General features: G+C 37.8%; 1 protein-coding gene across 13 annotated transcripts in view; it reads right to left on the bottom strand.

The window, feature by feature from the left end:
- COL24A1 (collagen type XXIV alpha 1 chain) overlaps nt 1-22,308 on the bottom strand; it is a 142,021-nt gene that overhangs the window by 5,362 nt on the left and 114,351 nt on the right. For 9 of the 13 annotated variants that reach the window (XM_061354393.1, XM_061354387.1, XM_061354391.1 and 6 more), the window contains 20 exons: nt 21,833-21,886; nt 21,275-21,382; nt 20,881-20,934; nt 20,065-20,118; nt 18,743-18,799; nt 16,939-16,992; nt 15,912-15,965; nt 15,752-15,805; nt 15,329-15,382; nt 13,549-13,656; nt 11,691-11,798; nt 10,108-10,215; nt 9,967-10,020; nt 9,608-9,670; nt 8,314-8,367; nt 7,119-7,154; nt 1,987-2,022; nt 1,863-1,889; nt 709-774; nt 10-178 (listed from right to left, as the gene is read on the bottom strand). In XM_061354393.1, the coding sequence (XP_061210377.1) occupies nt 10-178; nt 709-774; nt 1,863-1,889; nt 1,987-2,022; nt 7,119-7,154; nt 8,314-8,367; nt 9,608-9,670; nt 9,967-10,020; nt 10,108-10,215; nt 11,691-11,798; nt 13,549-13,656; nt 15,329-15,382; nt 15,752-15,805; nt 15,912-15,965; nt 16,939-16,992; nt 18,743-18,799; nt 20,065-20,118; nt 20,881-20,934; nt 21,275-21,382; nt 21,833-21,886 (1,372 nt within the window). Of the gene's footprint in view, nt 1-9; nt 179-708; nt 775-1,862; nt 1,907-1,986; nt 2,023-7,118; nt 7,155-8,313; nt 8,368-9,607; nt 9,671-9,966; nt 10,021-10,107; nt 10,216-11,690; nt 11,799-13,548; nt 13,657-15,328; nt 15,383-15,751; nt 15,806-15,911; nt 15,966-16,938; nt 16,993-18,742; nt 18,800-20,064; nt 20,119-20,880; nt 20,935-21,274; nt 21,383-21,832; nt 21,887-22,308 lie in introns of those variants that run through there. The other 4 variants (XM_061354397.1, XR_009725583.1, XM_061354396.1 and 1 more) reach the window with 4 other exon arrangements.

Genomic DNA, 22,308 nt, shown 5'->3' with positions numbered 1-22,308 from the left:
GACACTTACCATCTGACACTTTACGTTCACAGTTAAGCAAATCCCTGCAGATGCGTGCTGGGTTCTCCCGAGTGCCAAGAGGGTTCTTGATGCTGTGTAGTAAATTGCTAAGGTAGTGCAGCGTTTTGAATATCTCTGTGCTGTGATCTAGTAAAGTTACTTCAGTATTCTGGTATTTCTGCCAAGGGCCATTAGCAAATGTGTTACCACAAGGAAGTATCACAACAACAATATATGCAGTAAAAGTAAAATGGCCATTGAATAGCCAGAAAGAAGCAAGGTATTTATAATGCATGCAATCAGCCATATAAAACAGAGTAAGAATAATACATTCCAATAAAAAAAGTAGTACACGTTATTAAAATTATCAGAGCAGTGAAGTTAGAGACAGGCTAAGATCATGCAAATATATTATTATGACATGTTAACAGAAAAATGTGGATATAGGGTAAAAAAAGAATTTGCACATTTGTAAAGTATGCTTAGTAGTTTTAGATTTTGAACAGTGAAATCTACTGTTGCTGTTTTTCTGAACTTTAATTGTAACATACAAATCCTAGCATGTTTAGTCATATTTGACAGTAATTACTTGCTATACTTGCTTCATTTTAAATTAAGTTGTTGTAAAGAGCCCACGTTCTGTCCTCAAAAAAGAGAATTCCAAATGCATTCCCTGTATGACAGTGTAAATACACTGAAATACATTACCTCCATCTGCAGTGCAGCATTTGACGCAATCAAAGCTTGAACAGCAGCATTGATGTCCACTTGTTTCTGGAAAAAACACCCCCCCCCCCACCTCACTTCAGAATATAAAAAGATGAACAGGAATACTCTAAAATGCAGGTGGTATATTCTTTGAGCACTGTAGTAACACACAGGATAGCTTCATTATTTTGCCATTTTAGAAAATAATTCATTGTAAACACTTACTTTTAAAACAGGATCCTCCCTTTCAATTCCAAAGAATGAAAGCATGTGTACAGAAAAAGCATATTTAATTTTTATTAGCACCCCCATGCCCAATTTAATGATCATATTCCTGGAATCTAGAAAAAAGACACTGCAATAATTGCTACAGACTGATGTCCCAACTTATTCCTCCCAGCCATTTAATTTATATCCTCAAGAAAACCAATCCAGGTAAATTGAATAGGTGTTAGTCCTTTACAGAGACACACACAAAGAAATCTCAATCAGCCATCAGCAGCTGACAGATCAAAGTAGTCTTCACGATGCATGAACAAATACCAAGGCTGACAAACCAGCTTCTGAAGGAGGAAGCCAATGTAGGCTTCATTCTCACGCTCTGTATCTATATAGCAGACCCAGACAAGAGGTTGGGGTTTCATTTTTAAAGAATTAAGTCACCTACACAAGCGTCTAGTTCTTGCAATTTGTTCTCAGGGGTGGGGCTTAAACCACAACACCAGATCACATACATTATGACATCTTTAGGACACTTCAGATATTGAGTCTGTCCTAAGCAGCACAATCCTTTAACAAACTGAATTCGTGTGTGTTTGTGTAGGGAGAACATCTGCACAAAGTTTTCTGTTGTTATCTTTCAGACTGTTCAAATACAGATCAGGAGAAAAAACTTATAGAGTGTGACAGAGTTAACCCATGTCAAAAATATGAGTACGTCCATGAGCATTGCCTGCTGAGGGCTCAACAGTGTGCAGAATAGAACTGACAGTGTAAGATGAAGGTTCAAAAAATGTATCACTGTAGTGATGGACGTTGTCAAAAATTTATTTGCATTTCATGTGTAGCAATGGAACAAGCAGTGCATTTGAAGAGTATCCTGATATTTTCACTTTAAAAAAAAAAAAGTAGGTTAGGGTTGTGACAGAACTTACTCTGGGTCCTGGTGGTCCAGGTGGTCCCTGGAAGATGGGAGAAGCTAGATATTAGAGGCTTCATATGTACATAAAATGCAATTACAATGGGAAAAATATAGGCATGGGGATTTTAGGGACTTACAGGTGGCCCTGGCTGACCCTGAGGTCCCTGAGGCCCCTAGAAGAAAGAGAGATAAAATGCAACAGTTATAGATTAACATCTCTGCTTTTACATGTATATATTTTTTAAATCATAACATGCCACAATGCATACAAAGAAGATAATGTGATACAGGCTTTGGTAAAGCTGTAGATCAGCAGTTATTATTGATGAAGTACTACATTCTGTTAACATATGAGTATTCCTGTCAGAATTGCTGGGTTGTTTGGATACTTGCTAATTCAACTACTTCTGGTATTAAGGGAACATTAGAAGTCATGCAACGTATTTAATATATAACATGCTATACATTATGCCAGCATTATATGCATGTTGCCCATACAAGTACTACAAGGGATGAATGGTCAGAAATGCATTGTAAAGTTATGGGTAGCTGTAAAAAAGTAACTGATCTGGTTTACTCCATATGTGTCTACTAGAGCATTTATTAGCTCATTTTTTTAGCAGTGTCATTTTTCACCCGTAACAGTTTTGTGTTCACTGTGTAACTGTGATATTGAAGCTTCCTTTACAGTCAAGAATTTACACCTTTATTTTCTCATCATAAGTAACATCATTTTTATGTGTAGGATGATGCAATGGGGAGGAGAGGAGGAGAAAGAACAGCCTCTTTTCCCTTGCCTATATTGCCTACAATGCACATAGTCTTCAATCTAAGTTTTAGGCTTGCTTCAGAGTTGGATATGGACCTTCCCCAAAATAATAACTCCATCTAAATTATCCTTTATTTGAGCAGCTGCTCACACTAAGATGGAATGATTATGAGTATTTATTAATATACAGTGATACTTATGTCACTATTAGATACTCATCTTTAATCTCTATATACTCAAAGCCTCTAGGAGCTGCTGTAACATAAACTGCCATAAGAACAATGAATAATGGGTGGCAGTGCTTTAATATCAGCAAAAGAGAAGAAGGGATGAAAGGCATAGGCCAGATCTGCACCACATAGTAGTAAAACCTTTTAACATAACTGACTTAATTAAAGCAAAACATTCTTTAGCTAGTGCTGCTTGTTCCCATTATGCCAGCACAATAAGCTGTTTCAGCAAAAGCCTTCTTACAGCAGTGTGGTCACACTAGTACCAAGTCTCTTCCAAAAGAGAAATAATCTTATCTGACATGGTCATGCTGACAAATATTGCCAAAGTGATGTAGTCAAAGAGGTATTAAGTTGTAAATCACTTAATATAGTAATGAGAAGTATTCCTGCTGTGAGATTTCCCAAGATCTGTGTGAGTGTCACTGCATGTTACAACTGCAGAACCTGGGCTATGCTTCAAGCTACCACCAGTAAGGGCTGCTGGAAATAGCTAATGAAACACCAGAATCAACCTAACATTAATTCATGTATATTAAAAAAAAAATCTCAAAGCAGATAGGAGTGATTTACTTAAGTCACTGGGGTTCCCAATGTATCAGTTCTCAGGGAGAATACCAGCTGCATCTCAAGACAAATTTGTAAGGTAGAGTATGTGGTAGGTACCGGGGAATGCATCTGTCAGAGGTTACAGTGACTTCCACAGCTGGACAAAGTAAGTGTGCCTGCACACCACTGGCCCTGGCCATGCCACAGGGGCTCAGGTGCTGGATTGGGAAGGGTGTCATTAAATGGGGGCCATCATGTAATTCCTAGCACCAGATCTACACCAAAAAAGGCTGTGCTTAGGGACTGCAAATAGCTTTGAGGCCAAGACACACACTTTACGTATTCTTTGGAAAACTAGGGAGAATCAAACCTGAAGTGATTTTGGGGTGTTTAGTGAGACCGTCTTGTGATACTTAACCAAGATGACCGTATAAGTCCGTATAAGCAATATAGACTGTAAATGTCAACTTTCAACTGACACGTCCTGACCCTATTTATTTATGTTTCATTCACTTACACCTATACAAGGGACTCTAAGCCATTATTTAGGTAAATATTTACTGGTATTTTATAAAGACATTAATGAATAATGTTGGAAAATGGAAATAAAAAAATAAGTAATTTTAGCATATTTAGTATAGAAAACCCTGGCGGTTCTGTGGCAAGTACCTAACTTTCTTTGATCTGGGTTTGATTATTGCCCAGCTTGGCATTTTCTTTGAAATCCTGTTACTATTAAATAGACATAAAATATTATGGCTGTTATTCATTATTAAAAGAATGATGAGATTGCAGAGAGGACATTCACTATTTTGGGGTAGTCCCTCAGCTGTTGCACACCAACTAGATTTCACAGAGCTAACCTGTTGTATGCCAGCTGGGAGGGTCGACCTCCATAGTTAATTAATTGCATCAGCAATTCAGGTGCTGTTAGGTTGCTGCAGGATACACCTTCAGTCTCATGTTGATATATTACTGGACTGTCTGATCGTGCATGGTGAAGTATGTTTAGCATAAAATGAAAGTGTGGAAAAGAAAATTGAGAAATGAATTTGACAGTGTAAGGATGTTTATCTTGGTTCAAGACTTAATTACGCAAATACCAAATCAAGGGAAGGCACAAAATCTTCAACAGTTTGTCCCTAAGTGACCACTGATCTCTGATGAATAGATGTCCTTGTTCCGAGTGCTGAGATTTAGACATGCCAGTGGATTTTTCAGATGACTGAATGCTTCAGTTAATATTCCATGTTCTTGGCATGTGTCACAGCTTTAAGACTCAAAAGGTCTTAGGACAAGAACAGTTCTAATTTATAGTGCTTTCTGTGATAGAACTGAATATTTTACAAATAAAAATCTGCACTTTCCCAATGTAGTGAAGGTATTTTGCAAAGAGGAAAGTAATTTGTCTTGATTCACAGTTAAGATGGTTAACAACAACATGAAGTAAGAAACTAGGTTTCCTCTTATTCTGAGATAGCAATTGCCTCACTGTATCCTTGCCAATAAAGCCCATGTGAAAAAAAAAAGGTAAATATTGAATGCTATTTGTTAACTACAGTTAACTACTTTTGGGGATATTACATTTCTTAAATGCATTAAAAACTTCAGAGGGCTGTATCAATTACTTTTAGAAGCCTTTAAAATAAAACTGTTGCAGAGCAGCACTTTTCATGGATCAAGTTAATTGCTAAATGTTTTACTGCAATGCACAGGGATTACCTTTACAAATCTACTTACTTTATCCTTTGATCACATTAGAAATCAAGTCAGACAAGTGTAATTCCAGTTCATAACAACAAAAGTGGGGAATAGAACAGTTTGGTTTAGTGTGCTCTTCGATTCTTTAATCACCCAATTTGATTGACTGCTAGTACAGAAGTTCAAAGGCCAACCCTCCCACTCTTTACCTAATACCATGGAGCGCTGGTCTTATATGCAGTGATGATCCATATGCTTAACTTTGGAAACATGAGGAATCCCAAGGACTTCCATATTTTCCATGACTTTTGAAATTTCTTAAGAAACAGAAAGTAGCCTCTACAAAAATTATTAAGCTGACCACTTCTGTCATTTTGATGTTATATCACCATATCTCATAGAGGGTAAAGCCTAATAACATTGTGCAACAGGCTGATACACAAAGCAGTGTAGTAGCTGCCATTACTGATACTAAATCTAAGATAAAAGATGATTATCCAATCTCCAGCACTGGATGTTTTCAAGATCTGGCTGAATAAAGCCCTGAGCAATGTGGTCTGATCTCAGAGCTGATTCTTTTAAACAGAAGGCTGGTCTACAAATGTCTTGAGATCCCTCACAACCTGGATTATTTTATGTATCTATATTATAATTCATTATGTGACATGCTATGAAATAAAAATAAAATTAAGAAAAACACACTTTCAGAAATGTCAGAACTCTGAAACAATATTCTAGAATGTATTGCATGTTTTTCTAAATGTTTCAATCACAGTGATATGAATATTGAAAAATAATTTGGATTAAAATTCTTCAAGCTCAGTTTCTGCCTCTATGAATTTTTCTCCAGAAACAGCTTATACAACCTGAACACCATTCACCACTGACCTCAAGGAGGTTTCTCAGTGAATAAAAGGGCATTTATTCCTAGTCATGAACCCTGTATCTTCCTGATAGACTAAAAACTGTAACTAAAACTTGCACTGCTACAGAAAAGTTAAAATCTTTATGATTCTAGGAAGAATGCCAATGTAAATTTTTAAGGTATAAATTTAAGCTTGGAATACACAGTTGGACAAAAATAATTTTCTCTCTTTTGTATCTGAAAATAGTTGGGAATAAATCTTTTCTTGGTTACATAATATAAAGTAATGCCACTGTGTAAGATTTAAAATCAAACATTCTTCTTCTGAACACAGTCTTAGAAGATTAATTCATCTTGATGAATTCAATAACTTTTTTAGGAAATTACTTCTTAAACACCAGTACCAATAATGGAAAGGGGTGTTTCTTGTTCACCATTCTGGATGGCTTTTGTTATTAATTTTTTAACTGTCAGCATTTTTAGCTCTATGCTGTTATAGCAATTCTTATGGATAAACAGTAGAAAAAAGACAGTTAAGATGGTTAATAGCAGCACAAATTAAGGAATCAGGTTGCTTCTAATGGTCTCCAGAGCATTAGAATCAAAAAGGAAAGTTCCCCAAGACATATGCAACAAGAAGCCAAATTCCAAGCCTTAACTCTTTAAGCAATTTTGAATATTTCTGATTTTTTTTTTCCAAAACTTTTATATGGCAGTTAGGTTAGAACTGTACACAGGTGGCTGCTAAAAGCAAAATATAAGAGAAATGAAATGATTTTAAATGAGGTAGGGTGATACAGATATATGAACATGTGCATGCATGCTGTGCTGTGAGGCACTGGAGCACTGACCACAAATGTGATCAAGGATTTTTCTTCTACATCTGAATTGGGTCAGATTTGGACTATGTGATGCCATATGATCAGGGGCCATACTGCCTGATAGCATACAGACTCTGGGCACATCTATGTAAGTCAACTTGAACAAGAAGAGGTCAGACTTCTGCCTCATTCTACCAACTTTCAGGGCCAGCAGTCTTCAGGAGCACAGCATGACTGGCTGACATTGACAGCATCCAAGAATACATTCAGTGTAACACAGAAATAGTTTTTACACAGCCAAAAATATGAAAGCACAAAAGTTGTTTCATCTTACCATTTCACCCCTTGTGCCCTTTTCACCTCTCAGTCCCTGTAAGAAAGAGAAGCTGTTAATCCAGTATGCTTTCTAACTGCCTAAGACTGAAATAAGCAGATTAATGTCCATGGGTTATACTGATCACATGAAAAGTCCAGTCTCATCTGTGGAAGTTTCTACAACTCTAGGGCTTTAATTTTCCTGTACTATTGAAAAACTAAATTACTTGGAAACATCTTGTAATTCCTACATGTGGAAAGCTGTTGTTTTCTTCAGATTGTAAATGTTTTTTTCCTCAGCAATTTTATCTGTCAGTGTTCTCCCTGTCAACTGGCTATATTCTCTACAATTTAATCTACTGTGATTCATCAGTGCTACACCATCTTCAGAATAGAGAACAAAATTCTGTTCTCTCCATCACTGAAGAAATCCGTTGTTTACATATCTGGCTTCATTACCCTATTAGTTCTTCACTCACAATCACATTAGACACTCATTTTCTGTCTTCATGGCATTTTTGGCTAGTTTTGCACTTAAACTGTGTTTCTGAACACAGGTAGAATCTTCTAGTTCTTCTCCGGAAGAATTGTGTGTCTTGATGGCAGCATTTCATAACACAGAGAAGCAATCTTCAGCTGTAATGCTTTCTTAATGATAATGCAAACTGTTACATTCAATATGAAGTCTATTAAAAGCCTTTATAAAGTATAGACAATTTTGAAGTTTTCCTCTTGAGAGGTACTGAAAAGAATGCAGCAAGACTTAAAAGTACTTTTTCCCAAGAAATGGGAAGAACAGTTTAATTATAGAAAGAACATTTCCCTTCTTCTTTCTTTTTCACTGTAAATATTTCTATTTACTGATTTTATTGTATATTCCTGTTATTTTAATGATTATCAGCCCAATCAACACAAAGAATAAGCTACACTGAAAGGGAGAGTGGATACTCTCTAGATATGCCTAGATGTGTATGCCTTTGTACTTACACATAAGGCCACTGCAATAACATTTCTGTTGTTGTTTTTTGTTATTTTTTCTCTTGTTTGTATTACAGATGGTGGAGTCACACATATTAGCTTACCAGCATGGTATAACAGGAAGATAGTCCTGCTAGTTGCTGTTTGCAAATAGTAAGATAGGTATGTTGCTAGCTGCAAGCCTGATGACTAAAAGTAAGGGTATGGGAATTATGTAAAAGAGAAGGGAAACTTACAGGCCTGCCAGTTGGGCCTGTTACGCCTTCTTGACCAACAGGGCCAATATATCCCTGTAAACAAGCAAAGAATTTATTAGTCTGCTATGTTTTCAAAATGAAGAAAAACCTCATGACATGTCCTGGTTTGAAGTAGCTCAGCACACAGCCCCGGCAAACAGCCAAAAGATCACGGTGATATCCTCTTTCTGAATATTGAGTGTACATTGCTACAAAATCAGCAAAGTAATTATTTTAATAACTACTAATAGTAGTGCTTGGAAAGCCACACACATTCTTTTACATGAAAGCCAATGCACTAAAAACAATGGAAACTAACTACTCTGATTACTGAAGACCACATATTTATTGAGCTACAATCAACTGAATCTTGAGCTGTATTACTGCCCACAAGTAATAGTGTAAGGCTGCCAGTAAGTGCTGCTAAAATGTTACTTTATTGTTCCATTTCACGTAGAGGAAACTGCTCATTTCCAGTGTTTATTTGCATAGGAATGCTTACAAGAAAAGAAAAAGTAGCGATTAGAACAGGCCCCTAAAGCTGCTACTCTGCATCTGGTTAACTGAACTGGTTCACTTCTTTGATGGCAACGGCAGCAGTGAGAGAAGAACATTTTGAAGTAAGGCCTTCCAGGCTACAACCTTTCCCCTTTTTTCACTCTGTGCTGTAAAAGCTGGATGCACACTTCCCAGTATTACAAAATGCTAAAGATGCTTCCACATTTTTGGTGAGCAGCACAGTAGAAAGTAAGGAAGAAGGTGTAATAAAGAATGAGCTAATGCAGATTAGTAACTGTATAGATAAAAAAGAAAATATTTGTTAAAAAAGACTACCTATTACTCAATAATGCCTGAGCACCTCTCTTTCTTATTGCAGGCAAAGTTAGACCCTTTTCTCTTTTGCTGTAGGACAGAGTTATATGATCAGCATTGTTGCCAGTAAGAAGGAGGATTTTCAACCCCAACAGGCAAAGATATGACAGTGATAAGGATTACTTGGGTAGATGAAATTACACTAGAAGAGCCACACTTTGTCAGCATGGCTTGCTTTTTCCCTTTAAGATTAAGAGCTCAGCTCTGCTTGTGTACTGCACCCATGCTGCAACCAGAGCAGTGTTGCAGTACAAGCAAAGGGCTTCTAGTGGAGTCATAGTCTTAAAGAGAAAGGTTTGGTTAGAAGGTTCCAGCCTTGTTAATTAAAAAAAAAAAATGAAAAAAAATTAATTTCTAAATTAAAAACACGTGCCACTTGCAAGCCATCCTGACCATCTCTTTCATGAAGTGAAACACTTACAACTTGGCCTGTTGGACCTTTCGGGCCCAGAATTCCAACTAAGCCAATGTCCCCTGCAGGACCCTGAAAATGCAAAGAAACAGTTTAATCAGACATGGACATTAGCTATCCACTTGTTTCAATCTCTTGTAATCAGTGAAAGGAAAATAATTTCTAAGAACAGTATCAGTGAAAATCCCAAAGCACACTGACCCTAAATGTCTGTCCTTAGGCACAGGGTACACAGTTCTGCCTACAATGTTCCAACAGTTCAGATAGATTTTGAACAAATTATTTTTAAAGCTGATTAATTGGGTGCTTTCCTAATGCTCTCATTCTGTAAATGGCTTAAGATCTAATGGAAAAGAATAAGCACATACTTTTGGACCTGGGAATCCTTGAAACCCCATTAAACCTTGATCTCCATCTTCTCCCTGTAAAAGGAGCAAGTATCCTTACTATTATTTCAAGTTGGTAACTGTTGGACTACCTGTTTTGCATAAGCAACTGTGATTACTTACAGCTGGTCCTTTCAGTCCAGCATCTCCTGCTTGTCCTTGATCACCTTGTGATCCTGGAAAGCCTCTTTTGCCTCGCTTTCCTGGATCACCCAGAAGCCCTTTCTCACCCTGTCAATAGGAAGACAACATATCCATTATTACAATTATGACAGTTACAAATGTTAAAGATAAGACTCCTGGTAGAAGTGTGGATCATGGTTTATCTTTAAGAAATAGACCTACTCCATTAATTTGGTTTCCATCATGAATGTTTTCAATAATTATACATTCACTAAAATGTAAATGTGACTTGAGTGTTCCTTGACTTGGAAACATAGAAAACTCACACATGTCAGATCATTTCCAGTATGGTGTCTCCCTGTGTAAGCACTCAAATTCAGAAAATGAAATACAGGCAGGTTAGAATTAAATTTAGAAAGTAATCCTCTGAGCAAGGAACAGTGTAGTTGTGGAACTCCCTCCTGCTAGACTAAAAGTTTACATCAGTTCAAACGGAAACTAGAGAAGTTCATGCAAGAAGAATCCTCTTAAGACTATCAAATACATAGAAACCATGCCTAGCTCAAAAGGTTACTGAGCTGCAGTTAAGGCTGTGAATATACACTTTTCATTCTTGCTTTGTGCTTATGCTCTTTCTTAGGCATTACCTTTATGCTCTGACAAACACAGACTTTTGGCCTGACTCAGTATGTCCAATCTTGACACTTAATTTGCACTATGTAGTAACAGTTTTCCCTCATTGCATCTATTTCCTGTCTTTTTCAGATTGCAAGCATTTCTTAGCAGGAACTACCTCCTGCGGCACATTGTGTAGACAAAGGAGTAAAACCCAGACTGGGATCAATGGCAATAAACACTGCAAGTAGGGAATACAGTTCATACTAAAATATTTTCATGAAAAGATGACAAAGACAGTATTTCCCTCCCCCAGTTTTCAAGTGAACGAAGATTTTAAGAAACTGCTTACCAAGAAGATCTGAAAGAGAACTGCAGATTATGTTTTTAGATGAAAAAGCCTATTCTAAATGGAGAAAATGATCTTTAATGTTGCATTCTTTGCTTTCTTTACTACTGACATAAGTCTAATTAATACGAGGACAGACTGATGTCAGGTACCTGGAATTCCCTGGAAAATGCAGCACTTTCAGATGTCTTTCTTTTTGACAGGGCTTAACAAGATCAGTTTAAGTCCTGTGTAAATGGATGTCCCAGACACACTTGTTAGGCTTGAAATTACAGTAGTTTTCTGCAAATACATGTTCAAATCATCCAAACTGTTCTAGTATTACAGAAGTTTAAAAAGAAAAGTCAGGAAACATCTGGCCCTAAAGCTTTGAGTGAATATACACAAAGTGTTTTGAATGGCATCTAGAGATGGGAATAGCATCCAGATGGGCGGGACCTCTGTTCTCCAATTACAGTTCATAGAAGTGAGGTCAGCACAATTTGCAGCCTTAACCTTCAAATAAGTTCTAATGTCAGTTACTTATATGATTAGTAGTAGCACAGCAGCTCCACAATCACTGGAAGACTCAACAATATTAGTAATACTGTATTTAAACGAAAAGATCCCATGTGTGTACCTTTAGTCCAGGTGCTCCCATGGGCCCTGGCATGCCTGGCAATCCCTTGGGACCTCGAGCTCCAGGATAACCTGCCAGACCTGGCAAGCCTGAGTTTCCTTTATTACCCTTAACAAATTGAAAAGAATTGATTACAAGCAGAATAGCCAGACATGTTTTTTCATTGTGCGTTAAAACAGGAACATAACATAAAAATCAAAGCCGGTTAATACTTTCTGTATACATGGATACACATTTACTGTACATCAAAATATATGGAAAGACAATGAACAGCAGTAACATCCTGATTTCTACTAATATTCCAAACGCATAACCCCATCACACTTTGCAACAAAGCTACATGTTCTTTAACTGTGGCATGGACTGAAGTTTCTGAAGAGTCAAGTTACTATAGTTTAGCAAATCACTGACTGTCAGCAAAGCAGATACCACAGCCCACTGCAATTGTTCAGTTCAGTCTCATCTTAAACCTTGTTCTGCCTTACTGTAAATATAGCCTGATGTCAATTCTGTGGGATCACCTACCTAGACCTTGAAAGACTGCTGAGAACATTCAAGAAAATGAGTTACCTCTTTGGGCTTATGCAAAGCACCCTCCTCAAGAGGGACAGTTGCCCAGTTGGATCACCAGTTTAAGTACCAGTGATCTAGAAAGAGATCTTCTGCCCACAGTAATTGTGCATTCAAGTATATATGGAAGCACTCACATACTAGTGACTGCTTTCACCTCCCACAGGAAATCATATAGAACGGTTTATGTGAGACCTGATTTTTTTTCCCCAGACCTGAACATGTGCATGTTCAGATTAATAGCCATTAGCACTGGTTCCTATTTAATTCTTTTCTAGCTCTCTGTGGAAATATGCAGGAAGAGAATACTAATCTCAGTTACAGAAGATGACTCCTTGAGATGGTTCTTGGTCAAGTATTGGTGAGGTCTGATGATTCTGAGCTTACAATAAGGAGCTCCTTCTGATGAAAACAAGACGCTGAATTAATTCATTTGGTGGGCTGAGATTCACAGTATTCATTTTTTTCAAGAAGGAACTCTACATCAAGAAACAAAATGAGATTACCTTCCGACAGAAATGTACAAAGTTCTGAAACTGGAGAGGCTTGAACAGGGTACATCTGCCCCTTACGGGTAACTTGTTTCATTTTCTCTTCGTTCAACCAGGTAGGAAATTTATACTTGTGTCTCATTTGGCACCTTGAGTAATTCCTGACACCAAATCTAACTTGGCATCTTTTTAGAACAATGAATTGTCCATCTAACTAGAACTACTTGGGACCAATTTGATCAGACATTCAACAAGAACAACTAAAGGAATTTTCTCCCTCCTCTGTGGAGTAAATAAGTAGCAGGTCACAGCAAAGACCAGACAGACAAAAAACCTGCTTCCAAAGATGCTTCCAGATACCTCAGGTACTTGATACTCTTTTTCATTGGTTTTGTGCAAACCTTCAGAATCACTTTGGTAGAGAGACATAGGTTAGAAATTCAAAGACAGCAAGGAAAATGTGGGATTCTCTCTGAGCCTGAGAGGAGACACTCTCAGCTGGGACCCACAGCTGTTTTTCAGGAATAAAACTGTGAAGCTTCTCTGATTAAAAAAACACTTTCATTTTGCTCTAGTTACTACTAATACATGCTACTGAAATAGTTGTTCTCCCAGCACACATCCCTTATGCTAATTTTATATCCTAGCCAGAGAAAAAAGGAAGAAAACAAAATAACTGGTCTCGTTTTCAAGATACTTGGGGAACTGAAAATTGTTCCTTGTGCTTAAACACAGTAAACTTAGAAAATTTGTAAAGTAAAATGACATAAAGAGAGGTAATGTGGAAAGCAACCTACCTTTGGGCCAGGCACCCCTGACAGCCCAGGCTTGCCTGGGTTCCCAGGAACACCTTCTGGTCCAGGATACCCGACTGTTCCTTTCTTCCCTGCTGGCCCTAGTTTTCCCTTAAAACAAATTCAAATCAAAGATAGCACTGTTGGCACTCTTCATTTTCACCATCACAGAACTAGATTTTAGTCACAGTATTTCCTAAACCCTACATAATAACAGATCCAGTGACATGAACGAATACTTGCAGAAGGAGCTCTGAGTTAGGATGAGCTCTGAGTTTGGTTTAAAATGCTACTGGCTTCACCTTAAACTTGGTATATGTTGTGGGATTTGAGCAACTTCAGCTGAAACTCTGGGGCTGATCCCTCTGTGTGCCAGGCCTCAAAGATGGCTGAGTGTTGATTCTTAAACTGAAGCAAGGAAACCTGATAAAGTAATCTATTTATCCCTTTAAAAAAAACAACCACATACCTTTTCAGCTTTTATTTTACTAGATACTCTGTCCTGTACATTTGGAAATAGACGCTATTCAAATTTGAACATATTAAAAAGAGCACATGCAAACTCCTAACAAGGCAAGTTTGTGCTAACTGTTGCTATACTTGCACGAAAAAGCCTTATGTCACATCCATCACAGGACAGTGATTTTTTCTTTATGATTATTTTCCTTTAGACTGAGATACACTATCTTGAGGGGCTTGGAGTTCAGCAAGTATCTCTGCATGAATGAGTTTCTCAGCAATTTAAAGTATGCTAACTACAGCACATCTTGTTTCGAAAGGTATCGTTAACAACTGCCATACAGAATATAAGAACCATACCATCTTAATCTTATTTCTAACATCTGGTTGCTCAAGCATCTTGCATTTGGGATGTGCTCGGAAACTTCCTCAACTTCTAGTTTTAACTGTCTTCTCCTGCTCACTTCTTGTATGTCTTGCCTTTCCCTATTTTCCTTTATCTGCTGAATGATACACTCCCTGCAGTCCCTCAGAGGAAAGAGCTGAGTACTTACAAAGGACAGTTTTGTCCTTGCTTTAAAAAGGCTCTTCTTGCTCTCCACCCAGCAGGTACAAGCTCTGTAAAGCAGCTGTGTTTCTCTGGTTACTGACAATGTTTTTATGTGAGGTAGCAGAAGTTATTTACGATACATGCTTGTGTTGTACTATTTATTAGGGGACCAAAATAGCCTTGATGCATTTTGTTCTTGGTTATGTTTACAGAACACCTACTGCTTCCTGCTCTTTCTTCTCCCTGAGGGAGAATAGGATGCAAGTCAGCTTCCCTACAGTAACTCAAGAAAGAACACGAAAAATTTCATCCCAAGGCAAGCAAGAGAAAGGAGTAAACCTCAAGGGATTTGCCAGCCATATCCATCATGGACATACGGATCCAGGCTTCTGTAGGCTGCAGCTGTTCAAAGAACTGATGGGAGCCAGGAGGGAACAGTAGTACAGATCTGTGCAATATAGAGGGATAACGTCCACATGGACTACAGGTCAAGTGCAAAATGACCTAATTAAGTATGCAAGTGGGGATGATCGTGTTATATTAGCTGCTCTTTGCTTCTATGTGCTGTGTAATCAAATAGAATTCCATGTAATTTAGCACAGTTTCAAAAATTACTTTGTATTTTCACAACACAACCTTTACATTTCCTGAACATTAAGAAGGCTCTTTCGAGTGAGTGCAAGACCTTCTGGTACCACTGGCATAACTCAATTTTGGTTTTATTAGCTATTATTTTCTTTGTTTTATAACCTGAAGATAAAATTTGTTACTTACAGGAATTCCAGGTTTGCCTGCTTGACCCGTTGCTCCTTTCTTCCCTGTGGGTCCCTAAAAGTTACAAATACTTGAGAGCTGACAAATGTCAACAGAGTTGCACTATGAAACTTCTCAGACAAAATGTCTCATTTAAGTTGCAATGGCAACTGGTATTGCAAGAACACTTCTCAGAAGCCCATGAAAATGACCCCATGAGAGAATATAAAATGCTTTTGGCAATTTTCAGCACACCACCAAGATGAACTACTACTTCTAAAGGAAAAGATTTAGTCTTTGGCATTTTTCATTACTTGCTCTGTCAAGGAAACCCAAAACACTGAGTTTTAGCCTTATATAACAGTTTTCCAAGGATAGTCAGCAAACAGCAAAAACATAAAAATTCCAATTAAGTACAGTTTTGCTTTACTTTTTTCCACTTACTTCTGAACCTCTTTCTCCTTTTGGTCCTTGCTCTCCCAAGTCACCTGGCTCTCCCTTTGGAAAGAACGTATATTAAATAAATAAAAAGAATCCTGTGAATGCAGCTAAACACACATTTGCAACAGCCAATAGAGAAATCTCACTTGTTTGAAACACTTACTGGAGGCCCCTGCTGTCCAATAGGTCCTCTAAGCCCTGGAAGACCTATAGGACCCTGGGAAGCAGAAAAAATAGCATATTGCAGTACAAGCAACTAAGGATGTCACACTTGGCGAGCTACAAATTTCCTTGTAAAGGCCATCTTGAGAGGTTCTGGGTGGCCTGAGCTTCCTAACGTGACCTAGATAAAGTATGCTCAGCTCTCCTGAGATCAGACCTTAGGAACTACATATTGTTTAAACATTTCTGCACTTACTGAAAGCATAGATTGTATCCAGTTCATTGATTTATTACTATGTCTATCTTTATTATCTGTGTAACTTAAACAGGATGCTCCATGTCAAGGGCTGTCTCTTTCGGACTTCAGCAAACAAATCATTATCAATGATTACTGTGATTAGTTACAATCTAATTTGTCTACACTAAAAGACTGACTATGCTTCATGAATAATTATTAGGCTTAGATTTACAAAGAAATAGTGCTTAATTTCAGATAAAAATGTTAATTCATTCAGTATTACAGAATCACAGGATTGTTTAGGTAGAAAAGGCCAGGTAGAAAAGGTTGTGCAGGAACATGCCCAGTTAGATTTTGAGCATTTCCAGAGATGGAGACTCCATAACCTCTCCGGGCAGCCTGTTCTGGTGCTCAGTCATCCTCACAGTGAAAAGTGTTTTCTTGTGTTCAAAAGGAATTTCATGTGTTTCAGTGTTGAGCCCTTTGCCTCGACTTGACCTGAAACTGGACATTACTGAGACAAGTCTGACTCTTTCCTTTTCATTCCCTCTCATCAGGTATTTCTAGACATTAAAATCACCCATGCCTTCTCTTCTCTAGCTCATAAGTCCCAGCTTCTTCCCAGCAACTTCTCCTCATAAGAAAGATGCTCCAATGTGTTCAACGAGCTCACCAGTGCAGTGAAGCACAATTTCTGCACACTTGTGAGATAAGATACTTCTGCTACATTATGTATGCATAGCATGGCATGTTCAAATAAAAAGAATAAAGCAGGAGGCATTAGTACTACCTTGTAACCCTCATCACCAGGTTCTCCTCTATCTCCACGTTCACCACTAGGGCCCTTGAAAGAGAATCAAAGAGAAAAATGTAACAGCTGAACTAACACTCTAACGAAATACAAAAAAGAAGATGGGATTTCTCTCAAAACAGACTAACCAATAAGACAGAACTGAGGATTACAAATACTAAAGTTAGCTTCTCCTAAGGAATAAACTTTCTTTTTTGTCTAAACAAAATGCACTGCAGTCAGACAGTAGCCACTGTCTGAAGTATTTTGTAACTGAAGACTGAAATCTTGAAAACAGATCTTATGTGAGCATAAATGAAACAGGAGTATTGACCTCAGTAAGACTTCTTCAGGTTTATACCCATATGTATGATATCTGAACTAAAAAATCTTCATAAATAAATGAAGAAACTTTGTTTTCAAGACATGCAGGGAAAAATCTTCTATGGATTCTGTAAGATAACCCAGGAAAACTTGGGTTCTTTTGTGAAATCACTTGATTCTGACATACTCAGAATCTGCTTTAATTTTGAAGTTTGTCCTAATAAAAAGGTAATTTCAATTCCTTGGCATGCTTCGCACATATAAGAACTGCACAGGAGCAGCAGGAATAGAATGATTTTTCTGAGTCACGTGGTACTTCCTGCTGTATTCAGACACCTCACTAGCTCTAATTTAGGGAAAGGCTCTTACTCCAGTCTCACAAGAAATGGGACTTTTCCCCAGAATTTTAACTCTTATTGCAGCAAATCTCAGTCAAAGGAAATTTAACAAGATAGGAAGTCATGCCCACAGGAAGTAAGAATGGCCAAGACTTTCCGAAAGACATCCAGCCGATCATTAGGTGAAATAATAAGGGATTGGTTTCCCACCTGTCTTAAGTAAAAGCACATAATGAAAAATTGGCCAGGCATCACTAACTGCAGGGTTTCTTTTACAGTTCATAAATTAATAGACTAGCCATTTCTAGGGCATATTCACCAATAGATACTATTATGCAATTGTCTGTATACTCTCCAAGGTTTCAGCAGCTTCACATCACGTTTCCTAAAGGGAATCTATACTGTGGAAAGGCCCTGCTTGCAATATTTGCACAGTCATCATTACAGGGTTAGTTTGGCTGCAGCAGAATTGGCTAGAGTCTCTTCTCTAATGCGTTACCATAAGTAAATTAAGTAACCTAGTCCAGACTCTGTCTTCAATTACATCAGGGTCTTAGAAGTCCTGTCTTTTGAGAAGGTGAGGTATAAATATTAAGGTTAATCTGAAGAGAAGTTGGCTGCACAAGCATTGCTTCCGGCACAAGTAAAGCCTGAACATGAAACAGTACAATTTTGAGACAGCTTTTTTTTCTGCATGTTCCTAATTGGTGCAGAGAGATACCCTACATAGGAGTTCAGTAAAAAAAAAAAAAAAAAGGTTACAAAATGCAGTTCTCTCTAAACCAGCTAAATTAGCTTTGCAATGATAATGAAATAAATCAAAACACAGTTCTGGTTAGTAAAGCAATTAGGTACAATTCAGAATAAACAGAAAAGGGAAAATTCTGTTCCAAAATGTGCTGGTCTAAACACAGACTAATGGCATTAGCGTAAGTAAACACAGGGCACATGCGCTTACGCAGGAAAGAGCACATGACTGCATTTTTTCAGAGAGGGATTACAGATTAAAGGACCATCATTCTGCGTTTTTGTACAAGGGAGTACTGAGTCCCGAGACATCAATACAAAGTTTCAGGAAGAACCTGCATTGCCTCTTGTCTTCAGAGGCACTGAGATAATTTTTTTGAGAAAGAAAGACCTACTGGTTCACCTATGGGCCCAGGTGGTCCAAGGACGGTGTTGTCTTCACCTGGGTAACCCTAAAACAAAGATATGCATTAAAATACATTGACTCAGAAAGTCAACCTCATCTACCATGCACACATGCTCAAATGCTAATGAACGTGCACAGAGCATACTTTATAGATGCTAAAAGTAAATGTGATGATTATGATTTTAATACAGTGGAAATGATAACTCCATTTTTAATATGCACATAAACCTCCCCAAAACATTTAGAATTAAAAAAAGATAAGTATTTGCCCTGTTCTCAAAGGCAGCTATAAAAAGTAAGTATTTGAACAATGTCCATGTAATCATTTCTTTATTTAATAAAAGAAAGGATAAACAGGATATTTGACAAGAGGAAAAAAAGAAAATTTCTTCCACTGTTTTGAGAAATATGCTTAATAAAAACAAGTGTAGAGAAGACTCCAACACTCAGCCTGAACTCTATTAAAGTTTAAGTATGAAAGAATTGCCATCCAAACTAATAGACAACAAGTTATCTCTTCCAGATGATATTTAACACTATTTAATGCGAAGAGGCTCATGTCTGAAATATGTTTAAGGGTTTTCCAAGTGCATCAAAGTGCTTTTTCAGAAGTGACCAAGCAAGCTAGACACCTAGCTCCCAACAATTTAGTTTTCAGTTATATCAGAATCTATTTGTAACATAAGCCATTCATTGCTTATTTCTAGTATTCATCGTGAAACTGGTCCTAATGCAAGAACGTATTTCCTGTCAAGTGCAATTCCAAACTAATCTTCATGAAGGGAATCTGTACCTGCATGGGGCCACACAAACTTCAGTCAGCATATAAATTTGTATGCAGGACTTGAGGCTTAAAAGAACAATAGTGAATTTGACACTAAAATAGCAGCATGGAGGCAACATTCTGCCCATAACATTTTATATTAAGCACAGACCTTTGTCCATCTTTGTTTGACTTGGTTTTGACTGTGGGTGTACTCACAGGCTTAAAGCTACAAAAATACTTTGCTGGTTTCACAGTGATTTCTGTCTGCAGCACTCACTAAGGGCAGTGGTGCTATCTGATACAACAGAATGTGTTTCTTACAATGGGTACTTTCTGTATTAGAACCTGAAACATCTCAACTGCATAATTTGGAACTCTTGCGATGAATGATCCGTTTCCCTTTTGTTCTCATATTCTTTCACAATACTAATAAATATTGCAAATAGTGTTTTTTGCTGCATGCTGTGGAAAACAGTGAACATGCAGGAACATTTTCTCCCTTTATAATTACTCAAAGTGTAAGACAGTATAATCCATCTTTATACCTTTTCTCCTTTAGGTCCTGGAGGCCCTGGAGGCCCTGGAGCACCTTGGTGACCCTAAAGAAGTAAACAAAACAAACATTAATTCCAAACAAATTATTTAAGAAATAATTCTCAACTTTTCTTTTAGCTGCCTGTTACTATTATTTTTTTGCTGCTTGCCAATAATGCTAAATAGCAATGTGGCACAAAATTAATGGGCCCAGACAGAAAATGTATTGTGTGCAGGAAAAGCTCTGTGCACAGTGGGAAACCAAAGGTTCTGGCAGGGTTTGATGCAGGTGAAGGGAGCCAGGCTAGTTCTCGCTTCAGGGCTAAGGCCACTGATGGGATTTTCTGTTTGGTCTTTAAGAGCAGGATTCCATCCATCTATGATAATGAACATAATTATTTTTCAGTGAAAGCCATGATATCTTTATGTTCTTCAACTAACCTCATTCAGTTTCTGTTACTGAAATGGAAACTGGCTGGCCAGATAGTAAGCAGAGGTGGTGGTGGGTGCTGAACAATCTTTATAATGGATAGCTGTAGTAGTCTTAAAGGAACTTTATTCACAAGGGGTGAAATACACAGGACAAACAAGAATTTCAAATCTGTGGTACAAACAACTGCTAGTGAACTCACAAAAACTGGTCAACATAGCTTAAGACTAATATTTCTGAATGGGCAATGCCATGTCATATAAACATATGTGAGATCTGACACTCCAATAGATATTTGTGTATTCTAGGTACAGATCCCCATGATATTTGAAATTATTTATAGTACCACAAACTTTCTTAGGGATGTGTGTGTACATAAATTCAATAAAAAACTCACCCCGTAACCTGGAATTCCTGGCTCTCCTTCAGGTCCCATTCCCCCTAGGTGTCCCTGTTAATGGAATAATCAGTGATAGAAAAATGAGCTCTCATAAAATGTTACAATGATGCTTACTTTCTAAAAAGTTATGACTTGGAAAAATCTTCAAATATTGAGATTTCAGAACCACAGACAACTTCTTTCTTAGGTCCAACTTCATTTGGTAAAGAATGGATTTGCCACTGGCACACATCAGGATGAACAGGGTGGGAAAGACACAGCCTACATCTCCAGCTACGTCAGAAAATATTTTTATGTGCTATAGCTGTGACTTGCCTCTTCCCTTGGAGAGACACAATTCTGCTAAACCAGAAATACATAAGCTCTTAAAAAAAGCATGTTTTGTACGAACCAAGGGGCCTCGAGTTCCTCTTGCACCTTTGGGACCAATTTCTCCAGGCTGGCCAGGGTCACCAGCAGGTCCAATTTCTCCAGGAGGGCCAAGCTGTCCCTTTTCCCCCTGTTGGTGTTATTGTATTGAAAAGAATAACAGACTGATACGAAGCTTCAAAATGCAGCTCATGCTTCACCAAATTGTGTAACAGCATTATTTAATAGGAGTTACTACAGTTCTTGGAATGTCTGAACCTAGAACTCTACAGTGAAAAAAACCAACCCAGCTAAAACCTATTACTTTTGTTTTGTTTTAGCCAAAGGTTAATGTTATTTGACAGAAGCAGAAATTTATGAGTTGCAAAATCAGATCCTGATACAAATTTAAACCTCCTAAGGTCCTGAATGTCATTGATTGCAGAATGATGACAATTCTGATTGCTATGGATAGAAAAGAAACCACTGGCTTGAAGCATGACATAAACCAGGGATAGACTTGGTACAATGGGATTATTTTGTAATGTAAATTTGAGTTTCAGATAAGGGGAAGAGAATATGGGAAAAGAAAAAACACCACCTTCTTTCCTAAACGGCCCCTCTGACCTGGATTTCCTGGTGTCCCTTCAGGGCCCTGTAAATTTATTAGAGAAAAATACATGATTGAGAAAGGCCTGGAAACATGTTCAAAATATGGTCCAAACCAGATAACTAAGCAAGCTTTTTGTAATGCAGAGAGGTGGGAGGAAAAAATCTCATTAACTTGATGTGAGCAAGTTAGTAGGACTGTTTCAAGCTAAAGCAGAAACAAGTGGAAAAGCATCAGGGATCATTTACCGAACTAGTGAAAATGAACTGAAAATAGGGGACAAAACCCCCCAGTAAATCTTGTCCACCCAGAAAGTATTACTTTAGGAATAACACTGCTTCCAGAGAACCACTGGATTTAGATAAATACAATACACAACCAAAGAAAAACTAAGATGGCTGTGCAGATGAGGGGTGCTATCTATGGAGCTACAGCCCTGCTGCCCTCTAGGTCACTTCAAAACCTGA

Source organism: Neopsephotus bourkii, unplaced genomic scaffold, assembly GCF_033783945.1.
Source record: "Neopsephotus bourkii isolate Nb327-2 ecotype Australia unplaced genomic scaffold, CSIRO-AGI_Nbou_v1 NB_739, whole genome shotgun sequence".
Lineage (NCBI taxonomy): Eukaryota > Metazoa > Chordata > Aves > Psittaciformes > Psittacidae > Neopsephotus > Neopsephotus bourkii.
The sequence above is the reverse complement of the archived record's forward strand: the minus strand, read 5'-3'. Positions and strand labels throughout refer to the sequence as shown.